The sequence below is a fragment of the Poeciliopsis prolifica genome, unplaced genomic scaffold, assembly GCF_027474105.1.
Source record: "Poeciliopsis prolifica strain line A6 unplaced genomic scaffold, Auburn_PproV2 SCAFFOLD010, whole genome shotgun sequence".
Lineage (NCBI taxonomy): Eukaryota > Metazoa > Chordata > Actinopteri > Cyprinodontiformes > Poeciliidae > Poeciliopsis > Poeciliopsis prolifica.
This window is the reverse complement of record NW_026562385.1, coordinates 5,636,664-5,660,093: the sequence shown is the minus strand read 5'-3', so window position 1 is coordinate 5,660,093 and position 23,430 is coordinate 5,636,664. Positions and strand designations below refer to the sequence as shown.

General features: G+C 39.3%; 2 protein-coding genes across 3 annotated transcripts in view; both read left to right on the top strand.

The window, feature by feature from the left end:
• Positions 1 to 3,292: 3,292 nt before the first annotated feature.
• LOC129363243 (somatostatin receptor type 5-like) lies at positions 3,293 to 10,495 on the top strand. 2 transcript variants are annotated; one of them, XR_008606309.1, is made up of 5 exons: positions 3,293 to 3,516; positions 5,830 to 6,522; positions 6,620 to 6,964; positions 7,988 to 8,648; positions 8,734 to 10,495. XR_008606309.1 is itself a non-coding variant. In XM_055035219.1 (4 exons), the coding sequence occupies exons 2-4, from the start codon at positions 5,845 to 5,847 to the stop codon at positions 8,060 to 8,062; spliced, it is 1,098 nt and encodes a 365-aa protein (XP_054891194.1). In that variant the 5' UTR covers positions 3,293 to 3,516; positions 5,830 to 5,844; the 3' UTR covers positions 8,063 to 10,495. The 2 variants fall into 2 exon arrangements, 1 of the variants encoding a protein (XP_054891194.1); XM_055035219.1 differs by having other exon boundaries at positions 7,988 to 10,495.
• Positions 10,496 to 16,572: 6,077 nt separating this feature from the next.
• Positions 16,573 to 23,430, top strand: part of LOC129363861 (Na(+)/H(+) exchange regulatory cofactor NHE-RF2) — a 30,334-nt gene continuing 23,476 nt past the window's right edge. The window contains exons 1-2 of the mRNA XM_055036183.1: positions 16,573 to 17,336; positions 18,960 to 19,244. Of these exons, the coding sequence (XP_054892158.1) occupies positions 17,130 to 17,336; positions 18,960 to 19,244 (492 nt within the window). The 5' untranslated portion in view covers positions 16,573 to 17,129. The remainder of the gene's footprint in view (positions 17,337 to 18,959; positions 19,245 to 23,430) is intronic.

Genomic DNA, 23,430 nt, shown 5'->3' with positions numbered 1-23,430 from the left:
AGATTGCACATAATCCCCATGTGTATAAAAAGATATGTCATCTCTGTCAGCCTACATGCTGGAGGTTGAAGTGACTTGTGCCTTTCATGGTAATGCCTGTGGCAGACTGCAGCTCCATCTGGAGTCTTTCTGGGGACAAACAGCCTTGTTACTTGTTTCAGGCAAATCTGTGGAAAAAGTAAATCTATATGATTTTACATATAACAGAGAGGCAACAATCTGTTTTAGGGATTGCAGTTTTGACATACAGCACCTTTGCAAATTATTCATATGCATCAAACATTTTTTACTTTCTGTCAAGAAAAAATTATTTTATGCATTAGGCAAAAACAATATGGTGCATAAAATGCATGCTTTTATTTGTTTGCCATGTATTCATATTTAGAATATGAATACATGGGAGAAATCAGGCTTTTCAGAACCTTCTTTTTATTTCAATTTCAGGCGACTGGTTTTCAGTCTTCCAGATTTCTGCAGACTAAAGCTCCTGCTACTCTTTTCACAAATACATCAAGCTCAGCCAGATTGAGCAATTTCAAACTTCATATGGCTTTTTGCAAGTCAGACAAGGTTACATTTTCATCTTATCTGACCAGAGCACCTTTTTTCAAACTTGAAATAGAACACATCAACCCTTTAAAAATTTGTTCACTATGAAATGAAGATCTGCAGATTTATTTTCCAAAGATTTTTCTTCCTGATCTGTGGATCACTGCGTCTCCTCACCATGTATCTCTTTGCTGCTTCAGTTTGCATGGCTGATAAGTCAAGGCTTTATTTGATTGGCAGCCGAGGCAGAAAGGTGTGGTATCTTGTCTTGAAATTATAAATTGTGACATATAACACTGAGACAAAGTGTTGTGTAAACACTTGAGACATCCATATTTGACAGGGATGTGTAATCATCAGATAACCCATGCAGGCACACAGACATAGTGATTGTATTTGCTAGCCATGGCTGCTTTTATATGCTTTGACCTCAAGATGCAGTTTTAGCCAAAACTGTAGGCATCCTTCATTTCTTACTCTTCCACTAAAATCTCTGTCTTTGCTTGGTGGAGTATCGATTTTGCTGGATTGAGACCTCTGTTTCAGATACACACACAACTCAGACTAGATTTAACTGGACAGCGATCGATCCCAGACAGCTTCAAGCTGTCTGTGGCAGACACCACTCTGATATGATCGCAGTGCCCAAAGACAAACAGCTTGATTTAGAAACGGAGGGCATACCAATCGCTTTGAGCAACGGTGACTCATCTGAGTCATATTAGAGAGCGTGAGAAACAAGAGAAAAGTCGTTGTTTGCAAATTTGATCAGAGCAACTTTCTGAGCCTGTCTGTCAAATCAATTAGAAATTATAAAATTTATGCTCTTCTCTTTAAAGCTTTAAAATGTCACCTTATAGTAATTCCCCAAATTCAAAAGTATGTGTGCAGAGTTCTAGTTGACAGCAAAAACGCTTGCAAAAAAGCAGGTGTTTCAAAATGTTACTTTCACAATAAAAAGTTAACTGTGGAAAATAAAAAGAACAGCAAACAGAGATGAGCATGCGTACCCTCCCTAAACTATGCTTATTACAATCTAATTACAATATGATGTGTGGTGTTTTCCATCTCTGATGACTTGCACACACAGGTAGTAAAACCTGATTTATTGTCATGGTCGGTGGAAATTAGATCACTTTTGCAAATCCAATAAGTATGTAAACACAGCAACATAAAATGATATGGGTTGTACAGGATCAAAGGAAATCGAGCGGCTTTAAAAGGCAGAGGGAAATTAAATTCTCAAAATAAAGAGTAAAAGTGATTCTTAAGTTTCTATGAAATGTTTTTCATTTGAAAATACTATAAATCTGTGTTAATTTTACATCTGTGTCAATAAGTGGACAGGTGAGTGGGTTTTGTTCCCGTTGCATTGAGAGGATCAGCATTACTCCCTAGAAACACAACAACCTTAAAACTTGAGCCGAGGCAGAAGGTCTGGAGATCAGGACTCAAACTGTGACAATTTCCTAATCTTCAGATATACTTGGAGTTCACTGCTGAAAACTCCGACTGAAAACGTATCTCATTACTCTAAGTCAACACTTTGCATTGTGCAGTAATGTTTCTCTAAGGAAGCACATCAGAAGCCATGACATACAAGAACTTGATCAATTTTAGAGAAATACTCATACTTTTCTTTTTGAAAAAAATTTAAATATCAAGAGTGCAATACAGTACATGTTCTAATGTTTGTTTAGTTACATTAATATTTAAAATTAAGGACTGTTTTGTCTTTTCTATTTTTGTAGTGGTCAATGATAATTATCGGTGGTAGCAAGCACAATACATCAGATGACTGCAAATAGGATGACAATTTGAAGTCAAAAGTCACTTTCAATGTTGTTTGATATTAAAAATGTGTTAAAGTTTTGATAAAGAGAGAAATGTAGGTTTGAGAGCTAAGAGTGACGATTACATCCAGCAAATTAGGATATTTGCTCCAATGTATTTTGTATGTGTACAATAGGTCTATGGTGGTAAAGAACAAACAGAGCCAAAATGCTTGAGTCACCCATCTACCAAGGGAAATTAAAGTCATTAGATCTAAAATCATGATCAAAAGAAAGTGGAACTGGCCGCTCTGTATCCAAACGAATAAACTGGAGGAACCAGGAACTTTAGAAGTGTAAGTTATCCTTCCTGATCTGGGATCAACTTTGGATCCCTCAGAGTGCAATTTCATTCTGTCAAATTAAAAACAAAAAAAAAAGCAATAGATGAATAAAGAAATTTTCCAAAACCAGCAAACAGACTTTGATCGATCAAGTTAGTGAAACTGTAGGATCAGATTTTGTCCCTGTAATTCTCTACAAGTCCAAAATAAAACAGATTCTGTGTGTGCAGCAGCCTGGTTATAACTCTGCATTGATAGAGATGAGCGCAACATAAAACGAATGACTTGAGCTCAGACTACTGCCATCAAATCTTAATGCAGCCTAATCTGTTCTCACAATTCGCCATCTTTTCTCTTCCCAAACACCTCCATGATGACTCAGACTCATCCATTTAGATCTGACTAAACCAGAAGAAGAAGAAAAGGTACATATTTAAGTTGGTGGTTCAAAATCCGCCAAATAGAGGAAAGAAATGAACTTATTGTCATTTCATTTGCACCAACAAATGGTATTGGAGGTGTTGACAGCAAGCCGTGGGCGGGACTGTTTAATCCAAACGCTGTGTGACGTTTTCCCCCACTTAAATACAGACAGAGTTCCCGCTGCGTGGAGGCTTTCCCATCTTCGCAAGAGCGCACTGGACTCTTCCTACCGATGAACTTTGAAGCAGTTCCTAAAGAAAGTTAATAACCTGAGCATGTCAGCATGGATGCCAGAGCTCGACGATTTAAGGGAAAATAGAGCAAAACTTGGATAACAAGTGGCGTTAGATTCAAGGATCGGGAGAGAAGCGCAGTGAGAGTGAACAGTCCCATCACGGCATGAGCGTTGGAGACGCAGAAGCGCACAGGTAGGTCCATCTGCACAGCACGGGCAACACCTGGAAGTGAAATCACGAATTGATTTCATGCATGCAGGCCTTGAACAGCTTCAGTGTGAGTCACACTGCGAATCCAATTCCCGACATTTACTTTTGGAGTTTTACGCATTGACATAATACATATGCCGTGGGATAGGAGTTCACAAAATTCAGTAAAACTCGTGTACCTTTGTTTGCGGATGTTCTGTCTTTAGTTTCCATAATCTGTGACTAACAGGGATCATTTTAGATATAAATAACTAATTTTGTCTCAATTAAATATTTATCCCACGCTAAGGAGTCCGCGCTTTGTTTATTTTCGTCTTAAAGATGCCACCAGTTACTCTAATTATGACAACTTATTTCCGTTAGGTTCCCTGGAGAGCGCGCGAAGGGGGCGAGTATATAAGACCCAAGGGGTTATTTTTTTTATTTATTTATTTTTTTTTTTCTGTGTGCGTGAATCCAGCCGGCAGGCATACGAACGCTTTTCTAAGCTGCGGCATTTGAGCTTTATGGACAGAAATGTCAAACCCCCGTGCAGCCTGAAGAGGACAGAGACATCTCGTGTTTGTTTCCCCAACATCACGCCGCGGGCCGCGCGTCGCTCCCCTGTTTTTGGAGAGCGGTGCAGCGAGTCCTCACGTCAGCGTTTTTTATTTGCGCAACACATCTTCACAGCCTCGGGTTGCAACGTTTGACATCTGACGATTATCCATCCGACTCTCCATTAGCTGAGGCCGCCTCAGCATTTAGTGTGAGCTGCTGAAGGCAAAGGCTCAGAGGTCGCTGTCCATCAGCTGACACTAATGTGATTATTATCGTTTTAGGACAGCGAGATTCATAGTGGTTGCTGTCATAAGGATTAACATGATGTCTACAGGTTTGGCATCTAACATTTAGCTGATTGAGTCAAAACATTCGATCAGTGGATTCATCTCTTATGATTTGAAACAGAATCTGACCAGAATATGTGAAGATCTTAGACATCACCTGCGGTTATGGGTATTTTAAGTCCTTTAAAAAAATACTCCAGTGAATACTGCTTGTTTAATAAATTGCCTGTTTACATGTCAGCACATTATTTGCATGTCAGCAATGTAAAGATTGGTGTTGTAGACTTTTTTTCTTTCTTTTTTTTTCCACAAAACTCACTGACCTGAATAATAGCATTTTGGAAGCTGGCGAGTATAATACCATGACTATTTGCTCTTTTAAGGGAACAAGCTATCCAAGTTGTTCAAATAATCAATTAAAATTATAATAGATAAATAATTTAAACAGTATTTATCAGACAGCATAAAGAAGGGTAGTTGATCTCACAAAGCAACGGATGACACACCAATCTAAAGAAATTCAAGAGCAAATGTGAAGCAAAGCCTTTGACATTCATTCAGGAAATGATTACATTGTGTTTCTAGTGTTATGGGAGACTGTCAAACCACAGTGAAAGCCATTCCCACAAATGGAATAAATATGGATCAGTGACCAAACCTCTCAGGAGCTACTGATCACGGTTTGGACAACTTGTCAAAGAGGTCAAAAAAGAACCCAGTACACAACATCCAAAGCACTGCAGGCCTTAATGGACTTAGTAAAGGTCAGGGTCCATGTTTCAACAATAAGAAAGAAATTACAGTGTGTGTTATAAAATATACACTGCATGATTTGATGTCCTATTTTTTTGTGACAATATATATTTTTTTGATAATGTTAGATACTTGGAAATCATATTAGCTTACTTGAACTGTAAAAAGCTGATATTTCATACTTGACAGCCATAAGACAAGACAAACAGTTTTTAAAATCTGTTTAGCTTCTTATCTTCTAAAAGGACAATGTAATTTTGCTCTTCATTGTTAAAGTTTCTGTTAACATAAAAAACACATTAACCACTCCAAATAGCAAACCACTTCCCACGTTTTTCTTTTTTTATCTTTCTTTCCTTTATTGACATTTGGCCCATCTAGAGTGCCATTAAAACCGTTTAACTGATGCCATTCTTCTAAAAGTGCAATTTCCTTTTATAAGAAATTGCATGTTGGCCACGTTCCCAGACAGTTCACTGGAAAGTTTCTCTCCTCTCTTGGTAAATATGGGCCCCTTGCCCACAGATTACCATACACACCTGTGTGGTGTTGAGTGTGTATAGTGCAGAAGTTTGACATAGCAATTGTTCTCTGAACTAGGAATTCACAGAACACTCAAACAGTCAGAATGTTATGAATTGTTCCTTCTAGGTAATGCCTGCCATTGAAGCATAAATAACAACTACAATTGTGTACATGTCTTTTCTCTCTTAAGATAATCCTCCATAAAATGATGGACATCATCAGCTCCTCCTTCAGCATGACCAACTACAATGAGACAATAATGTCTGAGAATACCAGCGGCACCAATGATACAGACACAACCCCACCAATGCCCTTCAGTGAGGTCACTGCAGTAATCTACAGTACTGTCTTCTTAGTGGGATTCTTGGGTAATGCATTGGTTATCTATGTAGTTGCCCGCTACACTAAAATGAAGACAGTGACCAACATGTACATCCTGAATTTAGCTGTGGCAGATGAACTCTACATCTTGGGGATCCCTTTAATAGGGACCAACAGTGCGCTATCCTACTGGCCATTTGGTAATTTCCTCTGCAAGGTGTCCATGACTGCTGATGGCATGAGCCAGTTCGCCTCCACCTTCTGCCTGACGCTGATGAGCATTGACCGCTTCCTCGCTGTGGTTTATCCTATTCGCAGTGCCAGATGGCGAAAGCCCCAAGTAGCCAAGATTTTAAATGGCCTGGTGTGGGTTATTTCATTCTTGATGGTGCTGCCGCTCACCATATTCTCAGATGTGCAGGAGAAGTTCCACACATGCAACATAAGCTGGCCTGATCCTTCAGAGACGTGGTCACTTGCTTTTATCCTCTACACATCCATCATGGGCTTCTTCGGCCCTCTGATTGTCATCACCCTCTGCTATCTAATTATTGTTATCAAGGTAATTAAATGTTTACATATCCTCTTTGTTTTGAATTAGCAAAAAGCTTGACTTTAATTTAACTTCTCAAAATCTCACACCATCTTCTGTCTTGCAGGTGAAATCTGCAGGTGTGCGCGCAGGCCTGACAAAGCGGCGCAAGTCAGAGCGCAAGGTGACTCGCATGGTGGTGATCATCGTGCTGGTCTTTGCGCTTTGTTGGCTTCCCTTTTTCACCGTCAACATTGTCAACCTGTTTTATGTCATACCTGAGAGCAAATTCACTGCTGAACTCTACTTTTCCTTGGTCATCCTCACTTACGTCAACTCCTGCGCAAACCCAGTCCTCTACGGTTTCCTCTCGGACAAATTCAAACAGAGCTTTAAGGAAGTGCTTTGCTTCTACAAAGAGGTGACTAATGGAGCTACGGACCTAGTGGAGAGCAGACAGAATGGCAATAAGGTGAAACAAAAAGTTCTTATTTTCAATCAGAAAATAAAAAAAACTACTTACAGTGAAGTAAGTAGGTCCCAGTGTGGGATCCCTGCATGTTAGATGGTGCATCAAGAATGATTCCTCTCAGGGCACTACGCTTTCTGCTAACCATCAAAAAGATCAATTGCTCACTCTTAATTCCTATGATATTATATTGACGGATTGATGTGGGCACAAGCCCCTCTGCAAACCTTCAAGAATTAAGAAGGAAAAAACAATGAATATAAGTAGATAGAAAGGAACATGTTCATGTGAACAATATTCTCACTGAACACAGCTTCCTATTTCAGGCTGTAAGTTAGGCCTTTTCTGTATTGGATGTCATGCATGAGCAGGATCTAAATATGCTTCACTATTCTCTGGGGTTATGCTTATTTAAAACATACTGGGGCAAAGTGGAAAACCTTAAATTTAAAATTTTTCACCATTTAGATGTTTTTATACCCATTTTTGCACTAATATAACCACAAACTTTATTGTTTTTAATTAGTATTGTACATAATTTAAAAGCTCAAAGTCTAATTGTGTAATTTTGAAGTAGAAGGAAAGTTTTACAAATACAAATTATGGTGTCCAAATGTTTTCTATCCATTTTAGTCTTAAACATTTGATATAATCCAGAGGATTACTAAATTGCTTTGTAAATAGAAACCACATATGGGTTATGTATTCTACAGTTCTACTTTGTAGACAATTTAGAGGATTGTTAGAGAATCTTAGAGTAGAAGCAGCATCCTAAAAACCAAGGCACAAAGCAGAAGGGTCAGGGAAAAGATTGTGGAGTATTTTACATCAAGCATGGGTTACAAAACAGCATCCAACAGTTTGAACATTTAACTGAGCACAGTTCACAAACAGAAAGTAGAAAACGAATGGAAACCAAACCAAGACATGCTCTAACCTGAAAGCCATTTAAATCGCCATATAACAGATAAAATCTGTGCCGCTTCATAATATGAAATTTCATATTTGTGTCTCATTTCTTCACAGCCCATCCAGATGGAGGTTGTAAGGAATTCCGATGTTGAGCCTTTCACTGCAAAACCTGCAACGGATTGCCAGTAATTTCTGTTTTGTTGCTGATCCAAGTTGCGCGCTGGTGTAACTCAAGACATTCTGAAGTTTTACCCATGGGGCTTCATACTGACATGGAATTTCCTGACTTTATTTCGGTTTGCCCTGTTTTTCACTCTCACATGTCTGCGGAGGCTCACTGGACTATATGAAGACACTTATTTTACCAATCACTACATTTTTTTTTTTGTGATGTGTTTGTAAACTGCAATGGATTGTGAGCATTTTTGTTGTTGTAATATAAGACCTTTAGAAGACTGTCAAACAACTTGACTCCCTTCAGACTTCCTTTTTTGTTTTTAAGGTCTGTTTTTAAGAAGATAATGTCTATTTTTGTTTGCTGTCTATACCATTTGTTTTGGTTGTATATTTAGAATGACTTTTATTTAGCACTGAAAGACATCTTGAAAGGATGTATTATGCTACATGGCTCACCACTAGGAGACCAAATCAGGATAGGTTGATTTATTTACTGGCAAGAATCAACTGATTGGTGGTACTCTATGTGACTAAAATGGAAAAGTCTGACAGAAGTATCGATGTCCTTGTATAAAACCCAGAAGAAAAAGTTAGATTGGTAAGAACAATCAACAGCATGACGACCTGTTGACCATTATGCTTTGACAAGATTTTGACAAGGTTCACTCATCTCCCCCTAAAAGGCAGCAGCACTCACCCAAACAAGGAGCCTCCTCTGGTCACTGGGCAGCTGAAAGCCTCCTTCCTCCATAAACTCTGATTGGACTGGATCTGAAGTCATCTGTGGGAAGCAAACCCAACCCCAATAGACTTCACAACAATCTGGTACCAGACATTCCAGGACACCACCAGATGTTGTTTGTGCACATTCTGACTAGTCAAAAGTTTTAGTTGTAGGAGCAAAGGAAGATCCTGCAGCTCATAATCTCACATATAGCTGATTAATTCCAGCTTTTGTTATACGTCTTATATTGTCTAGTTCTGATTTTGTAATGTTTGCAGTATTTTGTTGCAACAGTAAGAGAGAAAAATTACCTCCTGCCTGCCATTGCGGGGGCCTCATTCTAGGGTTTCATGTTGACTTGCAAATTTTTTACACATGCTTTAGTAATGTGAAAAATGTCTTGTAAAAAGACAGCCAATTGTTTTGTTTTCTCTTTCTCTTTGGCTCACCTCCAGTTTATGCAGTAAGGATCGGATGATATGTATGACATAAACATGTTTTGTTTTTAGCTGTTTTTTCTACTGACACTGACATTTCTTCACAGGTGTAACCTGAGCCCAACAAAATGTCAATAACGCTCATAAGATGTTTGAATTTGTTTGAGAAACTAACCAAGTAAATAGGTCGATTAAATGACAAGACACATCACATTTACATGTATTGGTGAAAATGTGAATTCCGAAATAAAAGGTCAATCTGAATCGAGCATACAACATAATTGATAACATGACTACAGTATTATGAATGTTGTTACACCCTAATTTAAGGGGTAAAAAAACACCATCTTTTAGTTCAAGGGTTTTCACAAGTAAGAAAGTTTAAGAAAGAAATCTATACCACAATTTGAACAAAACAAGACTATATGTAACCTTTCTGTTTACTGGATTTTGTGTTCTGACATTATATCACAACCACACCTTCTTGTGCTATTTGTCTAAAGTACACTCATATATATTGCATTGTCTTGTTCAGCCCCTTCTCTAAGCTTGTTTACCGACAACCTGTTTTTGAGATGGTTGGTAGGGGTGAAGGCGCACCATGCATTCTGCAGCCTCTGATGTCCTGTTTGTTTGTTGTCATGCTCCTTCAGTTCCATCAACCTTAATGTCAGTGGAAAAAGAATAAACAGAAAACAGTATCATTACAAAACAGAAGAAAGTTGCTAAACGAGAGCTGGTTTTGGATTGTTGGCTGATTCTCAGAAAGAGATAAGAGGAGGCTAAGATTACCTTGCAGAAGGAAAACAAACAGAAGTTGGTTACTGAAGGGCATATTAAAGATAATCCATGCCTGAGCACACAAACACTTGCAGTGGATTATCCTTGCCACCAAACACAGTAACCTACAGAAAGACCTTAATGTGGTATTTAGCAATATAAAATCATTTATGAAATCCAAACTGACCTAATCAACTAATATTTTATCTAGTTTGTAGATTCTGACAACATTGTAATCTGCATTTTCATTATGTATGCCTGAATATACAGTGTCACGCTTATGTTGTTAGGAAATAAATGGTATCCAAAACAGAAAGAAATGTGAATTTATTTTGGAATTGTATTGTTTTAGTACAGGGTTATTAGTAAGTAATAGGCAGTAATTATTCAACAACTATCTTATGTAAATCTGTAATTAAAGTAAAGATTAATGTTTAAAAAAAATGCAAGACTAAACTTCTATGTAAATGCCCTTCAAGAAGAATAAATTTTGTTCTTTGCAAACATTGTTACGCCGATAAACTACATTGCTTTTACATCCACTCATCGACTGCCCTCCGATTATCAGGGATTGCAGATCCAGAAGGAAAGCAACATCTTCCAGCTCATTCTGGGTGATCACGAGATGTCCCAGGCCAAAAGAGATGCATAGACTCTGGGCCATTCCTGGCGGTGTGTCTGGAAAAATCCCAAAAGGAAGCACCAGATATTGCAACCCGATCAGGTCCTCAAACCATTTCTACTGATTCCTTTTGTTGGGGAGGAGCAGCAGTTCTATTTTAGGCTCCCCACAATGACAGAGCTTCTCCAAGGCTGAGTCTGGCTTCCCTGAACTCACTTTGGCAGCTTGTATCTTGGATCTCTGTTGGTCACGATCAAATCTCATCTCCATTGGTGACGTTTGGAATGTAGTCGGACCGGTAAATGGGGAGTGGCACCCGTTTTACTGCAGCTGAAGCCCAGCTCCGTCTGTCCGTCCTGCCATCACTCCAGAGCGAAACACCGAGATACTGGAGTCCTCTACTGCAGGTAGAGCCTGACGCCCAACCCATGCAAAACCTCAAATGAACTTGTAAAAACTACCGTTTGTATGTTTTTAATTACTTTTTGCATTATGTAATATGCAACCAGATCGACTGCCGTTGCTGACGTTTTCTCATAAGCATGCCAGCATTTACACTGTAGTCAATACAAAGAACACAAGCGGCGCACAGACTGGTTCAGTTTATTAGAAGTCTAATACACAGTATCACGTTGTCCTCTTCTAATGTTTAACTTTTATACAGTCTGGAGCATTGTGGTGTTGCTCTGAGAATACCAGGCTGAAGACAGAAACAGCTTATAGGAGGTGGTTTAAAAGTATCTGTTGCTGTACTCACAAATTAACCAAACCCACTCCCCAAACACAACTCATTAATGTATTATTTTTATCATAACATACTGAAGCATGTATTGTACTAAACATGTGTGGATGCTTTCTGACTCCTCTACTTAATGTGTACAGCACAGCTTTCAGGACACGTTGACTATTGTTGAGCAGCTCTCTGCTAATTTTTGTGGTAGTCTGTTATTATTTCTGCAGCACCTGCCTGTGGCTATATTAAACTCTGTATGTCACGCATTCTGGCGCTTGAAGAAATGTGTATAATGAGTAGACATAAGCACCAGTGAGGTTAATTATTGTAAAGGTCGGCAGCACTATTAGTGGCAGTGAGGCTGGTTTGCTGATTTTTTTCTGGATTTCTGAGTATTGGACCAAGAACCTTAGGCCAAAACATGAAAATCAACTCTAGGAAAGTTATTGCACAATGTGTTCCATGTGATAGTGATACTAGCTTTGCAGAAATATTAACTGAGGTTAATGATGGATGATTTTCTTGTTGATTCAGATAGAGGAAGTGTTGGTTTAGGTGTTTTCATAAGGATAGAGAGAAGGGAGTAAGGAAAAGGCCACATCTACAACAACAAATATTGAAAAATAAGTCAGAAGAGACCAGATTCAGGGTCTTATCAGGGATGAATCAGTTCTGTGGCACAAGCTCTGATACAAGTTACCATGTGCATATTTCAATCGTAATGCCTCATCAATGTATTTAGGTGACACAAATAGACATGACGAATACTAATTCATTATTAATATGATTCAAACATAAGAAATATGAGAACTAAATGGTACATAGAAATAGAAGAAACCGGCATTTATTTTTTAAAAGAATCTTTGGTCTGAATCTTCAATTCAACTTCAGTTCCATCATTTTGAGGGGACAAAAAATCTATTTAGAGCTAAAATGAACATTTTAACAAACTTTTCTCTTTCTTTCTTCTTTTTCTCTTTTAATTATCACATCAAGCTGTTAAATAAAATTCTTTTCACTAAATTATGAGCTGAAAGTCACAACTATTAGATGCAGATTGTTTGTGCAAAGCTGCAGCAATACAAACCTTTTGCACATTTTTGAGAATTCCTGTGAAAGTTTTGGGAACGTAAACTCTTCCTCTTGCAGGCTGCGGTGTTTTGGCTGTACACAGAAGACGCACGGAGAATAGATGGGGTTCAGGAAGAAGTGAAGGAGGAGTGACTATCCTTGTGTGGTTAATTAAAGCTGAGCGATGTGCCCTTCTCCACCCCACGCTGTCTCTTTCTGCTTCAGCCTGAAGAAAAGGCTAGATAGCTTTGTCTCTTTCATTAACTTATATGAGGTAATAGCTCTGGCAAAATGCACTCAGCATATTTGTCAAAGAAAAACATCTTATTGCATTCAAAAATGAGATTCTTTTTTAGGAGAGAGAGAGAGAGAGAGAGAGAGAGAGAGAGAGAGAGAGAGAGAGAGAGAGAGAGAGAGAGAGAAGTGATGATTTTTGGAACTAAAAACCATCAGTTTCTGATTTTTTTTCTCACACCATCAATCAGTGCTTGATGCATATCAGAGGTTTGCGCAACCAGAAGAATTTTCCTCTCGCTCTCGCTCTCGCTCATTTGATATTTAGGTAACTCTCTGTAAAAGGGAATACACAGGAGTGGGAGGAGATGCACGGCGGGGAGTGTTTCAGTGTGTCAGTACTGATTAAAGCGGCTCAGAAATGTTAAGAAATAGAACCTGGTTGAATTTATCAGTTTTAAAACAGGATATTTATGCAGTCTGATGTCAAGAAATCCACCTCAACAAATGTTTTCAAATTCCTTGTTATGTAAGACATTTTGTATGTAAGAGCAGACCTCTTCTTTGTTCTGTTTTGAACTTTATGTAGCTCCTATGTGTTTGGTGCCTCATCAATGCATTTAGATGACACAAACAGATATGACAAGTACTAATGATGAAGACTATCCCAAGAAAACTCTGGTTTTGTCATTTGATACCTGCTTTAATATGAAAGCAGAGATAAAGTAAGCTAATTGATAAACTGATCCATAACTGAATTTCAGAAAATAGCTCCAGTATGCATCTAAAAAAAAAACAAAAAAAAAAAACTATTTCTCTCTGGCTGTCAGTCCGTTATCGCCCTCAAGTGGATGTGTCAAAATGCTCCAACACTGCCACCCTGACAGCTGTTCAGGGGCAGCATTTACAGCATGTTGTCAATGAACTTGACTATATTTTTTATCACATATCACGACTTCCTTGCATTGAGACTTCATGTAAAAAAACCAACACAAACTTGTTCATAACTGTAAAGTGGAAGATTTTAAAAAAGTCTTTGTTTGTTTTTTTCAGTCTTGACCTGAATGCCGTTGTTCCGTGAAGGCCATGTAGGTTTCCTTGAAGGACATTTGTAAACAAATCATAAATAAATCAGATAAATGTATGAATCAGTTCAAAAGCAAGTTTAGAATGTAAAAAAAAACATCCAAATTCTTTAACATGGAAAAACAATTTGATAAACCACTATGTATCTAAAACTGACAGGCTGGGAAAGGAAAGCATTAATCAGAAAATCAGTCAAGAGGCCCATAGTAACTCTGGAGGAGCTACAGAGTTGTCAATCTGTGTAAAGACAGAGATTGTCTTTACACAGATTGATCACTAATGACTTTCTGATGGCCCTGATCAGAAAGTCATTAGAAGAAATAACAATGACATTTGTTACTGTTATTTCAAATGTTATAACAAATTACATGTAGGTTAAGACACATGTCTTGTGGCTTGACCTACATGTCAAGACACAGATGTGTAGGTGTGTGTCTTGAATATTTTGGAAAGTTCTAAGTGGCAGGTTATTTGAAAACTTCTCCAGAATGCGTTGTTTGAATCAGGTGTGCAAAAGCAGAGGAGCATATAAAACATTCAGAACTAAAAAGTGCTCTCATCTGATGAAACCAAGATAAGACTTTTAGTCCTGCAAGCAAAATGTCATATGGCGGCATCATATTTAGTACATCGTCTTCACAGTGACACATGGTGGAGGCAGCATCCTGCTAAGGGACACAAAAACATACACAATGACACAATGTGGAAAAGTTCAAAGTGCACTATGAACAGAATCCTTCTGTTCAAACAGGTTTGTATTCAAAGTGATTAACCTTTGTGGCCATTAATTTTTTAATCCACTACTCCCTGTGGCTGTTCCAGTGATGGTTCATCTGAGGATCCAACACTTTTCATAAAACTCCGGAGGCTTTGTCACATTTTCAGGCCCTCAACCTGAGACACATTTGTTTAGACCTCAGGATACGCTAACATCAGTGCCGAAAATAAAGTGCACCTCCAAGCAGGAACAACAACAGCATGAAACACAGTGCCTGTCGCAACGTTGCCTCTGCTCAAATTAAATTCCCTTAAGTGACCCCATGAAAAGAGCAATCCCTCCTGTCCTGACTGACAGGAACGCGGTGTATTAAATGAGCTGGTCGTTCAGATTAGATGATCTATCGGCGAGTAGACATACAGCTGGAAAAGCAGTGAGTAAGAGAGGCTCCCGAAGCCATCAAACACTCGTCTGCTCCACCGTGTGTTCCCACAGGAGTTCACAGAGGAAATGATGCTCCCAGTCAGTGTGGCCATCACTGCGGACAGGAAGATGTGCAACAACAGAGACATGGTTATACAAATGGTAAATGAGACTGGCCATCTGGTTCTCAGAGCTCAGAGCAGGGAGCTCTAACTGGATCCAACTGGATGCGTGTTGATGTTTATGGTTCAGTGAGGATGAAGGTTTGACACAAATCATCATATTTACTACTCAACAAAGGACACCCAGCAGCAGGCTCAATCAAGAGATAGTAGTGTGAGAAATAGTGCAGGTAATGGGTGTTATTATGACAGACTTTTAACTTTCTAAGGGGAAATCTAACCAGTTGTAACCAATCTAACATATATCTATACATATATATAGATATATGTATGTCTGTGTGTCATCATAATATTACAAGAGTTCACACAGCAAATAAAAGCAAAATTCATATGAGGAGAAGCATAAACTATATGCACAGAAAGCCAAATGTAGTTTACTCTGACAGACACATACACTCTTAATTAAAATTATTGTTTTCTAGAGGCATTATGCAATGAAAAGCCTCACATTATCTAATACAGTGGGTAGAATGGTGGATTCGAAACTCCAAAGATACCTTAACCCTCCATTGATTTTTTTTTTAATTCCTCTTTACTTAATTAAGTGAGCTTCATGTCGTTTTATTTGTCTAACCGTTTGAAATAAACCAGTCAATCATTGATTGCAAAATCAATTTCTGGGTATTTACTGCCCCCTAACGGAAATAACGCGTAATTGAAAAGGAACCGATCCTTTGTTTAAATATTTGCTTTTTTGAGCCACTTAACTTTGATCTAGAAAATCTACAGGTGTTAAATCAAATTAACTACAGATTAGTACTTTCATTAACTTGCCAGTTAGCAAAGAGAGAGATCAGGAAATGAGAACAGGATGCTATGTTGGCACCAACAAGGTAATTCTTGAAATGCTTTTAGTTATAATCTTGACATGCAGTGGCTGGTGTCATGTAGCCTATCCATAAATATCCTAATACAATAAATATCCCAATCTGGACAGATTTATAACACTAAGCCATTTTTAAGCATTTCAAAAGTGAGATTGACACACTCCAGATGTGGTTGCATGCAATGTTACTTTTGATTTTAGATAAAGATTTGTCACGTCATGTCTCTAAGTGGATATTCTGAATGTAGAAAATCTTAGTGGACACATATATGGTGAGCAAAACAACGATTCACCTGATTAAAGTTGTGATTCATTCACACCCGAGGTCCTTTCTTTTGAATAAATGCAGCAGCAGATGTTGAAAGTGTTCCTGTGTGCAGGAGGCTTTGCATAACGATCCAGTCGATGTGTGTCCGGTGTCGAAGGAACAAGCTCGTGAGCAGATTAAAAAACATAAAACTTCCATTTTTAGTATGTGGCTTGAAGTGTTGCTCAGGTGAACTTTTCATGTTAATCATTTGCAAGGTAAGTGAGACCAAGTTGCTATTTTGTTATCAACCAATAGAGGCCGCTCTGCATTCAATGTTTGTTTGTTTGTTTATTAGAGCGTTATTGGGAGAGGGAAGGGACACTTCCTTCCACCAGGGGGCAACACTGTGTCACTCTCCTGAACTTTCTTTCGCAGCCTCTGTCCTGGAGGAAGGTGGTGCTATTGTGGACAAGCTGCTTCTGCCACGCGCTTGGCGCTCCTGCAGATGAGCGTGCGTTCTCCAGGCTGTCCTCATGGATCAACGCTGAGAGGCGGCCGAGCCCCTTGGTGACCTCTTTCGCTTTTACTATGTCTGCAGAGGCAGCGGCGATGCTCTGTCGGAGGATCTGAAGACTGGTGCGCGGATGCGTTTTTAAGTGCGCTGCAGCCTGCAGAGAAGAAACACGATCCGGCTGACTGGATGCAAACCACCCAGGATGTTTTAACTGCACTGCCTGTTAACTTTTTGTGTTTTCATTTTTTTTTTTTTTTTTTTTTTTTTTTTTTTTGTTTGTGTTTGTTTTTGACTTCATTTGGATGTCTTTTTGTGGGAGTTTTCGTATTGCTCTGCAGGGAGCGGGCATGGTTTTGCGTACTGGAAGTTTAACCCTGCTCTCCTGAACTCCCCATCTTTTGAGTGTTTTTTTTTTCCTTTTCTTTTTAACCACAAGTTTATAACCTAGTCTGCAGGAGGATTGAGGCACGCAAGAGCAAATGGCCAACGAGCGCAAACCGCGGCTCTGCGTCATGGCAAAGGGGGACAGCGGGTACGGGTTCCACTTGCACGGCGAGAAGGGGAAGAACGGCCAGTATATCCGCAAAGTGGAGCCGGGGTCCCCGGCGGAAGCGTCGGGAATGCGCGCCGGGGACAGGGTGGTCGCGGTGAACGGAGTCAACGTGGAGAGAGAGACGCACCACCAGGCGAGTGCATCTCCACGCGTGGGCATTCGTGTAGAAGGTTGTCACTCGTGTTACGGGATGGGCCATCTCATCAACAGGTCATGCTGACTGAAACAATCAGGACATTCAGGCACCCACTACTCTAATTTTTGCATTTTTTTTAAACAAAGATCGCGTTGACTTGATAGATTTTTAGCCTAAAAAATAAACTTTTCTAAGAACAATCTTTTTTAGACAGCAACAGCCTGCGCAGCACGTCTGCGCCAAGAAAAAGCTGCTGCCACCGTAAATTAGGTTAAAACTGTCTCCAGTTCTGTTTCTCTCCGAGGACTTGGCTCCTGCTCACAGAGAGTCTGGGGGGGTTTCATAATTATCTGTATACAGCCCGTCAGGCTCTCTGTATGACCTTGTTGCAGCAGAGATAAAAACACAAGCTGTTGGTCGCTGGGTTCAGCTCTCGGGAGATCCATCCGCTCCGTCCTCTCATTTCAGTGGGACAGATTAAACTAGTTGGATAATGATGTTTGATGATATTTAAACTGTTGCAGGCCTCCTCTGAGGCAGACCCTCACTCGTTACTACCAAGAGATCAAGATCATTTGAATATGTGTCATTGGAAGATATAAACTCGTCACTGATTGTCCTGCAATTGATCTAATGCTAGGTTTTGGTTTTACAACTATGGTGGCCCATTCTGGACCACCATAGTTGTGCTTTTCACATCTAGAGATGGAATATTTTGGCTATTCTACTTTGAAAATTAGCTCATTTAGCTAAGACAGAGAGCATCTGTGAACATTCATTTCCAAGTCTTGCCACAAATTCTCAGCCTTTGACTGGGCCATTCAAACTGGTAAACAGGCTTTCATCCAAAGCATTCCATTGTATCTCTGGCTGTATGTTTAGGGTTTTTGTCACAACAGAAGGTGCGTCCTGTAGCAGGTTTTTATTCAGGATTGTCTCTTTGTCAACACAAACTTATTTCCCTGTCTGGAGCTGCACAGTATAACAAATCACAATCATCACTTTCAATTTCAGCATGTTTCATATTGCAACACAAAGAACTGCCTGGTTGCAATATTCTCTGGATTATAATATCTCAGATTTTCATGCATTCAAATCTTTGCATGAGAATAGATAGCAATAAATACGGTCATGCATCAGCAAATACTGATGCAATGCAGCCTTCACCCTCTCCCTGCTGAATTAAAGCATACCCACAGCATGATGCATCCATCACCTTGTTTCATGGGGATGGTTTGTTGTTTGGTCATGTGCTGTGCAGCCAGATTCTATTAGCTAGCTTGGCGAATCGCAAAGAAAACTGCTTTCTCTGGATTTAGGGTCTCAGGGTAATGCAGGCCACACTTTAAACATTTTATTTGTGGAAAAAAAAGCAAACAGAATTTTTCTTAAACTTCACATTTTTGTTGGTCTGTCACAAAAAAAGTCTTAGTAAAATGAAAATGCATTAAGGCTTGTGGTTTGTGGTTTTATTGTGGCAAAATGTGATTCGGCAACTTTGAGCACTTTTGCAAATCGCTGTTATCGTTTCGAAGCCAAACCTGCCGCAATGTCACCTGGATAATGAGAATGATGAGTCTCTAAATTGAATGATGACGACTTGTCATGTCCCTCCTCCAGGTGGTACAGCGGATCAAGGCAGTAGAAAATGAGACCAGGTTACTGGTCGTTGATCAGGAGACATACGAAAGCCTCCGCAGCCTGCATCTGACGGCCACAGAGGAGATGGCTGTTCTTGGGTCAGAGGCTCTCCCCGCTGCTTCCTCCCCTCCAGCATCCACCTCTCCGACACCCACCTCCACTCCTTCCTCCCCCATCAAGAAGCGTCAGAACGGCTCTGTGTCCAAGCAGGGCAGCCAGGTGCAGAAGCCCACCAGGAGGTCACCTTCGAAGGCTGCGAAGAAGGTAAATATGAATTAAAGCCATCGTCTTATTTTACAGTGAGAAACAGAACCCATGTGCCAACAGATTGCCAGTGGTGAGTCATGTCTCCTCTGAGATTCTCTTCTCCCTGGACTTGTTTTGAGGCTGTCATGCCAGTTTAAGATTGGATTTGTAGATGTCGTGCAGGTTCTGCGGGCTCAAATTCTCGAGTGCTGATGATGGAGTTACAAAGCTTAGCTGGAAGCAAGCCAGACATTGTTTCAAAAGTATGAGTGACCATGAAATGTCAGAAGGTGACACCAGCAAGAAGGCATAAAGTCTGGGTTGTTAAAAGCTTGAAGAAAAAAAGCTTAGCTCTCCCGATGTGGGCTGGAAGTTTTTTTTTTTTTTTTTTTTTAGTTTTGGTTAAAGGAAAATGTAAAGACTACAGCGGGCTGTAATGTGTCTGTGTTCATTTTCACTAGAATTTTATTAATTTGTTTTCATATTTCCACCCATGATGACAGTCGTCGTCGCGTCGTGTCCACAAGACTGAGATTTGGTTTCATAGAGCGTCTATCAGAAATAAAACGCAGCTCCCCTTCTGCTTTCTGCATTTACGCCACATGTGTTTCTACTTAGCTTTGCCCTGTTGATATGCTTCCAGCACTCAGGCCCTTACTCTGTATGGGGTTTGACAGCTTCACTGCTTTGCATTTTAAATATCTCTGCGACTTCGTCTAGTTCTTGCCCTCTTGTCTTGGAAAGCGTGCAGTGCTAAGATGTTCTAACCCACCAAGGTCTGCAAAAAAATTGTTTCTTTCTCCATGTCATTACTCAAAGGGAAAAGCTGGAAGGACACACTCAGTAGGCTGAACCAAAAATGAATTAGCCTTTTAAAATGAAATGCATACGTTAACAGGGACTTCTATTTCCTGTTGCACCTTAAAGCAAGCTGTTCCCTTATATATATATTAAGACTTAGGATTGACACACCGCACAAATAGAGCGTTTAATGTCTTCTGCAGAAGTCTTTTCGGGTTGTGATGGGGGGAAAAAAGATTTGGCTTAAAGTCCAGCAAGAAAAAGCAAAGGGAAAACAGACTGGTCAACAAAATGGAGAGGAAAACCCAGGATTTAAAAAAAAAAACAGACATGCAGTGATATGATGAATCAATCAAGTTTATTTGTACGGCACTTAACTATGGCAACAAAGCAGTTCAAAGTTAACCATACAGTCATCAATCTACATCCCCCACTTGACAGATCTCCCCTGTTTTAGCTGATTTGTCACATTTAAATGTTTCAGATCTTCCAATCAGATATCACAGAGGTAATCTATTATAGTCCAATAAAAAATGTTAAATTGTGGAACACGTTGACCAGCATACTTCTCTAAATTTGCAAAAATATTGTAAAAAAAAAACAACAACAAAAAAAAACAATGACAATAGAAACAGTCTGGACATAGGATTAGTGCTCTGATGTCACACATGCTCAAAGACACATTGAGTAGAGAGCCTTACAATGCATTGTTTTTTACTCCAATGTAATTATCTTGCATGGAAATATTTTTGAAAAATTCACACTTTTTTTAAATAAAAGTAGAGATTCACGGATCCTCTACTTCCTTTCTCTCAGCAGACCCACCTACAGTAGAATGTTATAAAAGAAAAAAAAAGAACAATGTTTTTCTCACTCAAAATGAACAGTTTTTTTCCCCCTAAATCTTCTGGTGTTAAACAGCTCAACTCCAATATATTATACATCTATTTTAAGGCTTTTCAATCTGTGATTGCTGATACAAACTGATTGTTTCTATGGATTATTAGTATTTGACACTATATGCTATGTGGTTTGGTCCATTTTATTTTCCTCTTGCTAAGCAACAGGACAGCCAAACTGCTGATAGTAGCACATTTCTCCTCATATTTTACTTTTTAAGAGAGGTTGAAGGGGGACAACCAGGCAGCCTGAGATTTAAAAGCATTATGAAACAGGACAGAGGAAATCTGAGACTCAAAGCAGCCAGAATAAAACTTGCTGGCACTTTAAGTTCACCCACTGCCAGTGGGGCAGGGCATTAGGAAAACAAGGTTTTGGATATTCACCACAGACGTTTGGCTCAACTGCAGTTGATTGTAGCTGCAGTAAACAGTGTAGGTTCCACTACCTGTGACTATCTCTGAAACCCCAGCTGTTTGGATGAAAAGCCTGAGGTCAGGACGGTCTGAAATTGTCAGACTTCAGATGTTAACAACACCGAGGGAGTGATGGCTCTGAAATAAAGTGTTTTAGTTTTCTTTATAGCAAAGCCTATAAAAGTGGTTTTGTTTTCTTCTTGATCTCTCAACACGAACGTCTGAAATCAATCACAGCACTTACTGCTGCATCCACTCACGGGCGGAGGAAACACAGCTAGACACAAACTTTTCTGCATCCGTGTTTTCCTGCACATCTGCCCTATAAACATCCCAGTGAAAGTTTCAGAGTGGAGTGTTTGTGCATATGTTCTCCAGGTTACATGACACTGCCTGTGGTTTCTTCAGTTTTATGGCCAGTCATCGCCAAGGTTTCCTTCCTATGGCATTCCTCTCCATGTTTACTGCCTCTCGACTTGTGATGCAGGAAATAGCTTTCTGCTCAAATATGTTTTGCTTCTCTTTTTAATCCAGGATACATGATATGTGTGTTTTCTTCATCTTTTATCTGATCTCTGTTTTTCTAATGTCACTGAAAGAGAGTAAAAATACTCATGATGGAGATTATCCATGTTGTCATCCAAAAGACAAGATCCCGGAAGGACCGGGGGACAGAAAGGGAAATCACAGTTTACTTTGGATTTCTTTATTCTCTCAATCTCCAGTCCACTTATTAATAAATAAACTAGTCATTAATTGATTGGTAGCAGCATAATAATAAATTTGCCTGGCACAAATATTGGCTTTTTCCATTATCTCAGCTTGTCGACACACTTTAAGCTGCGGTCACGCTAAATGTGAGGAAATGTAGGAGATTTTGTGAAACATCAAGCCCTGTCAAGTGTGTGTGAGTGTTATTAATAGTGTAATTAGACAAATGTTGATGTAACCAAGGCCCAGTGACATATCACCATGTCTTTTCTCATTTAAATGGTTATTTCCTTTTTGATATGGCCTTCCAATGCCACTGAAGAAAGTTCAGTGGTTACCATGATGACTGAATACAGGTCAGGTGGCAGACATTGCTTATCAGGGAGTTGAGTTCCCTGTTGCATTGCCTGATGCAAACAAAACTGCAGTGGGATTTAACAATAAATCGTTTTAAATTTGTCATTATCAGCCGATGTGATGACATTCTGCCTCTTTCCTTGCTTGTATTTGCCTGTGCATACTTATAGATGTAACTGTGTATGCGTCTGTTTTGGTGAAATGCAGAAGCCAGTGATGCTGAAAGTGCAGTAGCGTCACGCGTCAGAGTTTGAACGTATCATTTTACAAAGACACACACCTGAGAGCTCAATGCTGGCCTATTTTCTCCGCGTTTCTCTCTCACACACACAAACACAGACTCCTACAAACTCTAAGGTGTGTTGCTGCGTTGTGTCATTTCCTTTTGGATAAAGTGTTAGGTGTCACTTTCTCATTAGAGCCTATATTTTAACCTGCAGATAGGCACAAATAAACACGCACACAACTACCTTTGCACGGGTCCAAATGTAACGACTACATGTTTTTATCAAGCGCCAACTTTGTGTCCCCTTCTTCAGCTTTTTGAAACATGTGTTTGTGTTGGCTCATTGCGTGCAAGTGATAAAACTGTGGAAAACCAAATACGTTTTGCTAAAACAAACACAATGTTACTGTGCACTATTCAGCTCTGGGAAGGCAGGGTTAATTTTGGCAAAAGAGTAAGAAAAAAAATAAACGTCACCTTACGCTCTTTGTATTTGCAGACTTTATTCCTATTACATTTTTCAAAAGAATATAAATAGCGATTTTAATTTTCAAATATTTAGAGGGCTTTCCACATTCAGATCACGATCTGACACACTGTGTGATTGTAGCAACCCTGAAAAAGACTGGACTGTTCGTAATTTACTTTGAATTAGAACAGAATGTTACAAATTACACCAGAGGAATACTTTAAAATTTAAAAAGTTATTTAAAACTATTATGAATCCAAGATTTTGTTCCTTTTCCAGAGAATATTTAAAAAATAAATTCATCAAACTACCTACTACATTCTT

What these genes read in the sequence shown, in the direction of transcription:
- LOC129363243 (XM_055035219.1), top strand. Translation starts at nt 5,845, where the DNA reads ATGATGGACATCATCAGCTCCTCCTTCAGCATGACCAACTACAATGAG. An exon ending in ATCTAATTATTGTTATCAAG is followed by an intron (nt 6,523 to 6,619) that starts GTAATTAAATGT and finishes TCTGTCTTGCAG; the next exon opens with GTGAAATCTGCAGGTGTGCG. An exon ending in GCAGACAGAATGGCAATAAG is followed by an intron (nt 6,965 to 7,987) that starts GTGAAACAAAAA and finishes ATTTCTTCACAG; the next exon opens with CCCATCCAGATGGAGGTTGT.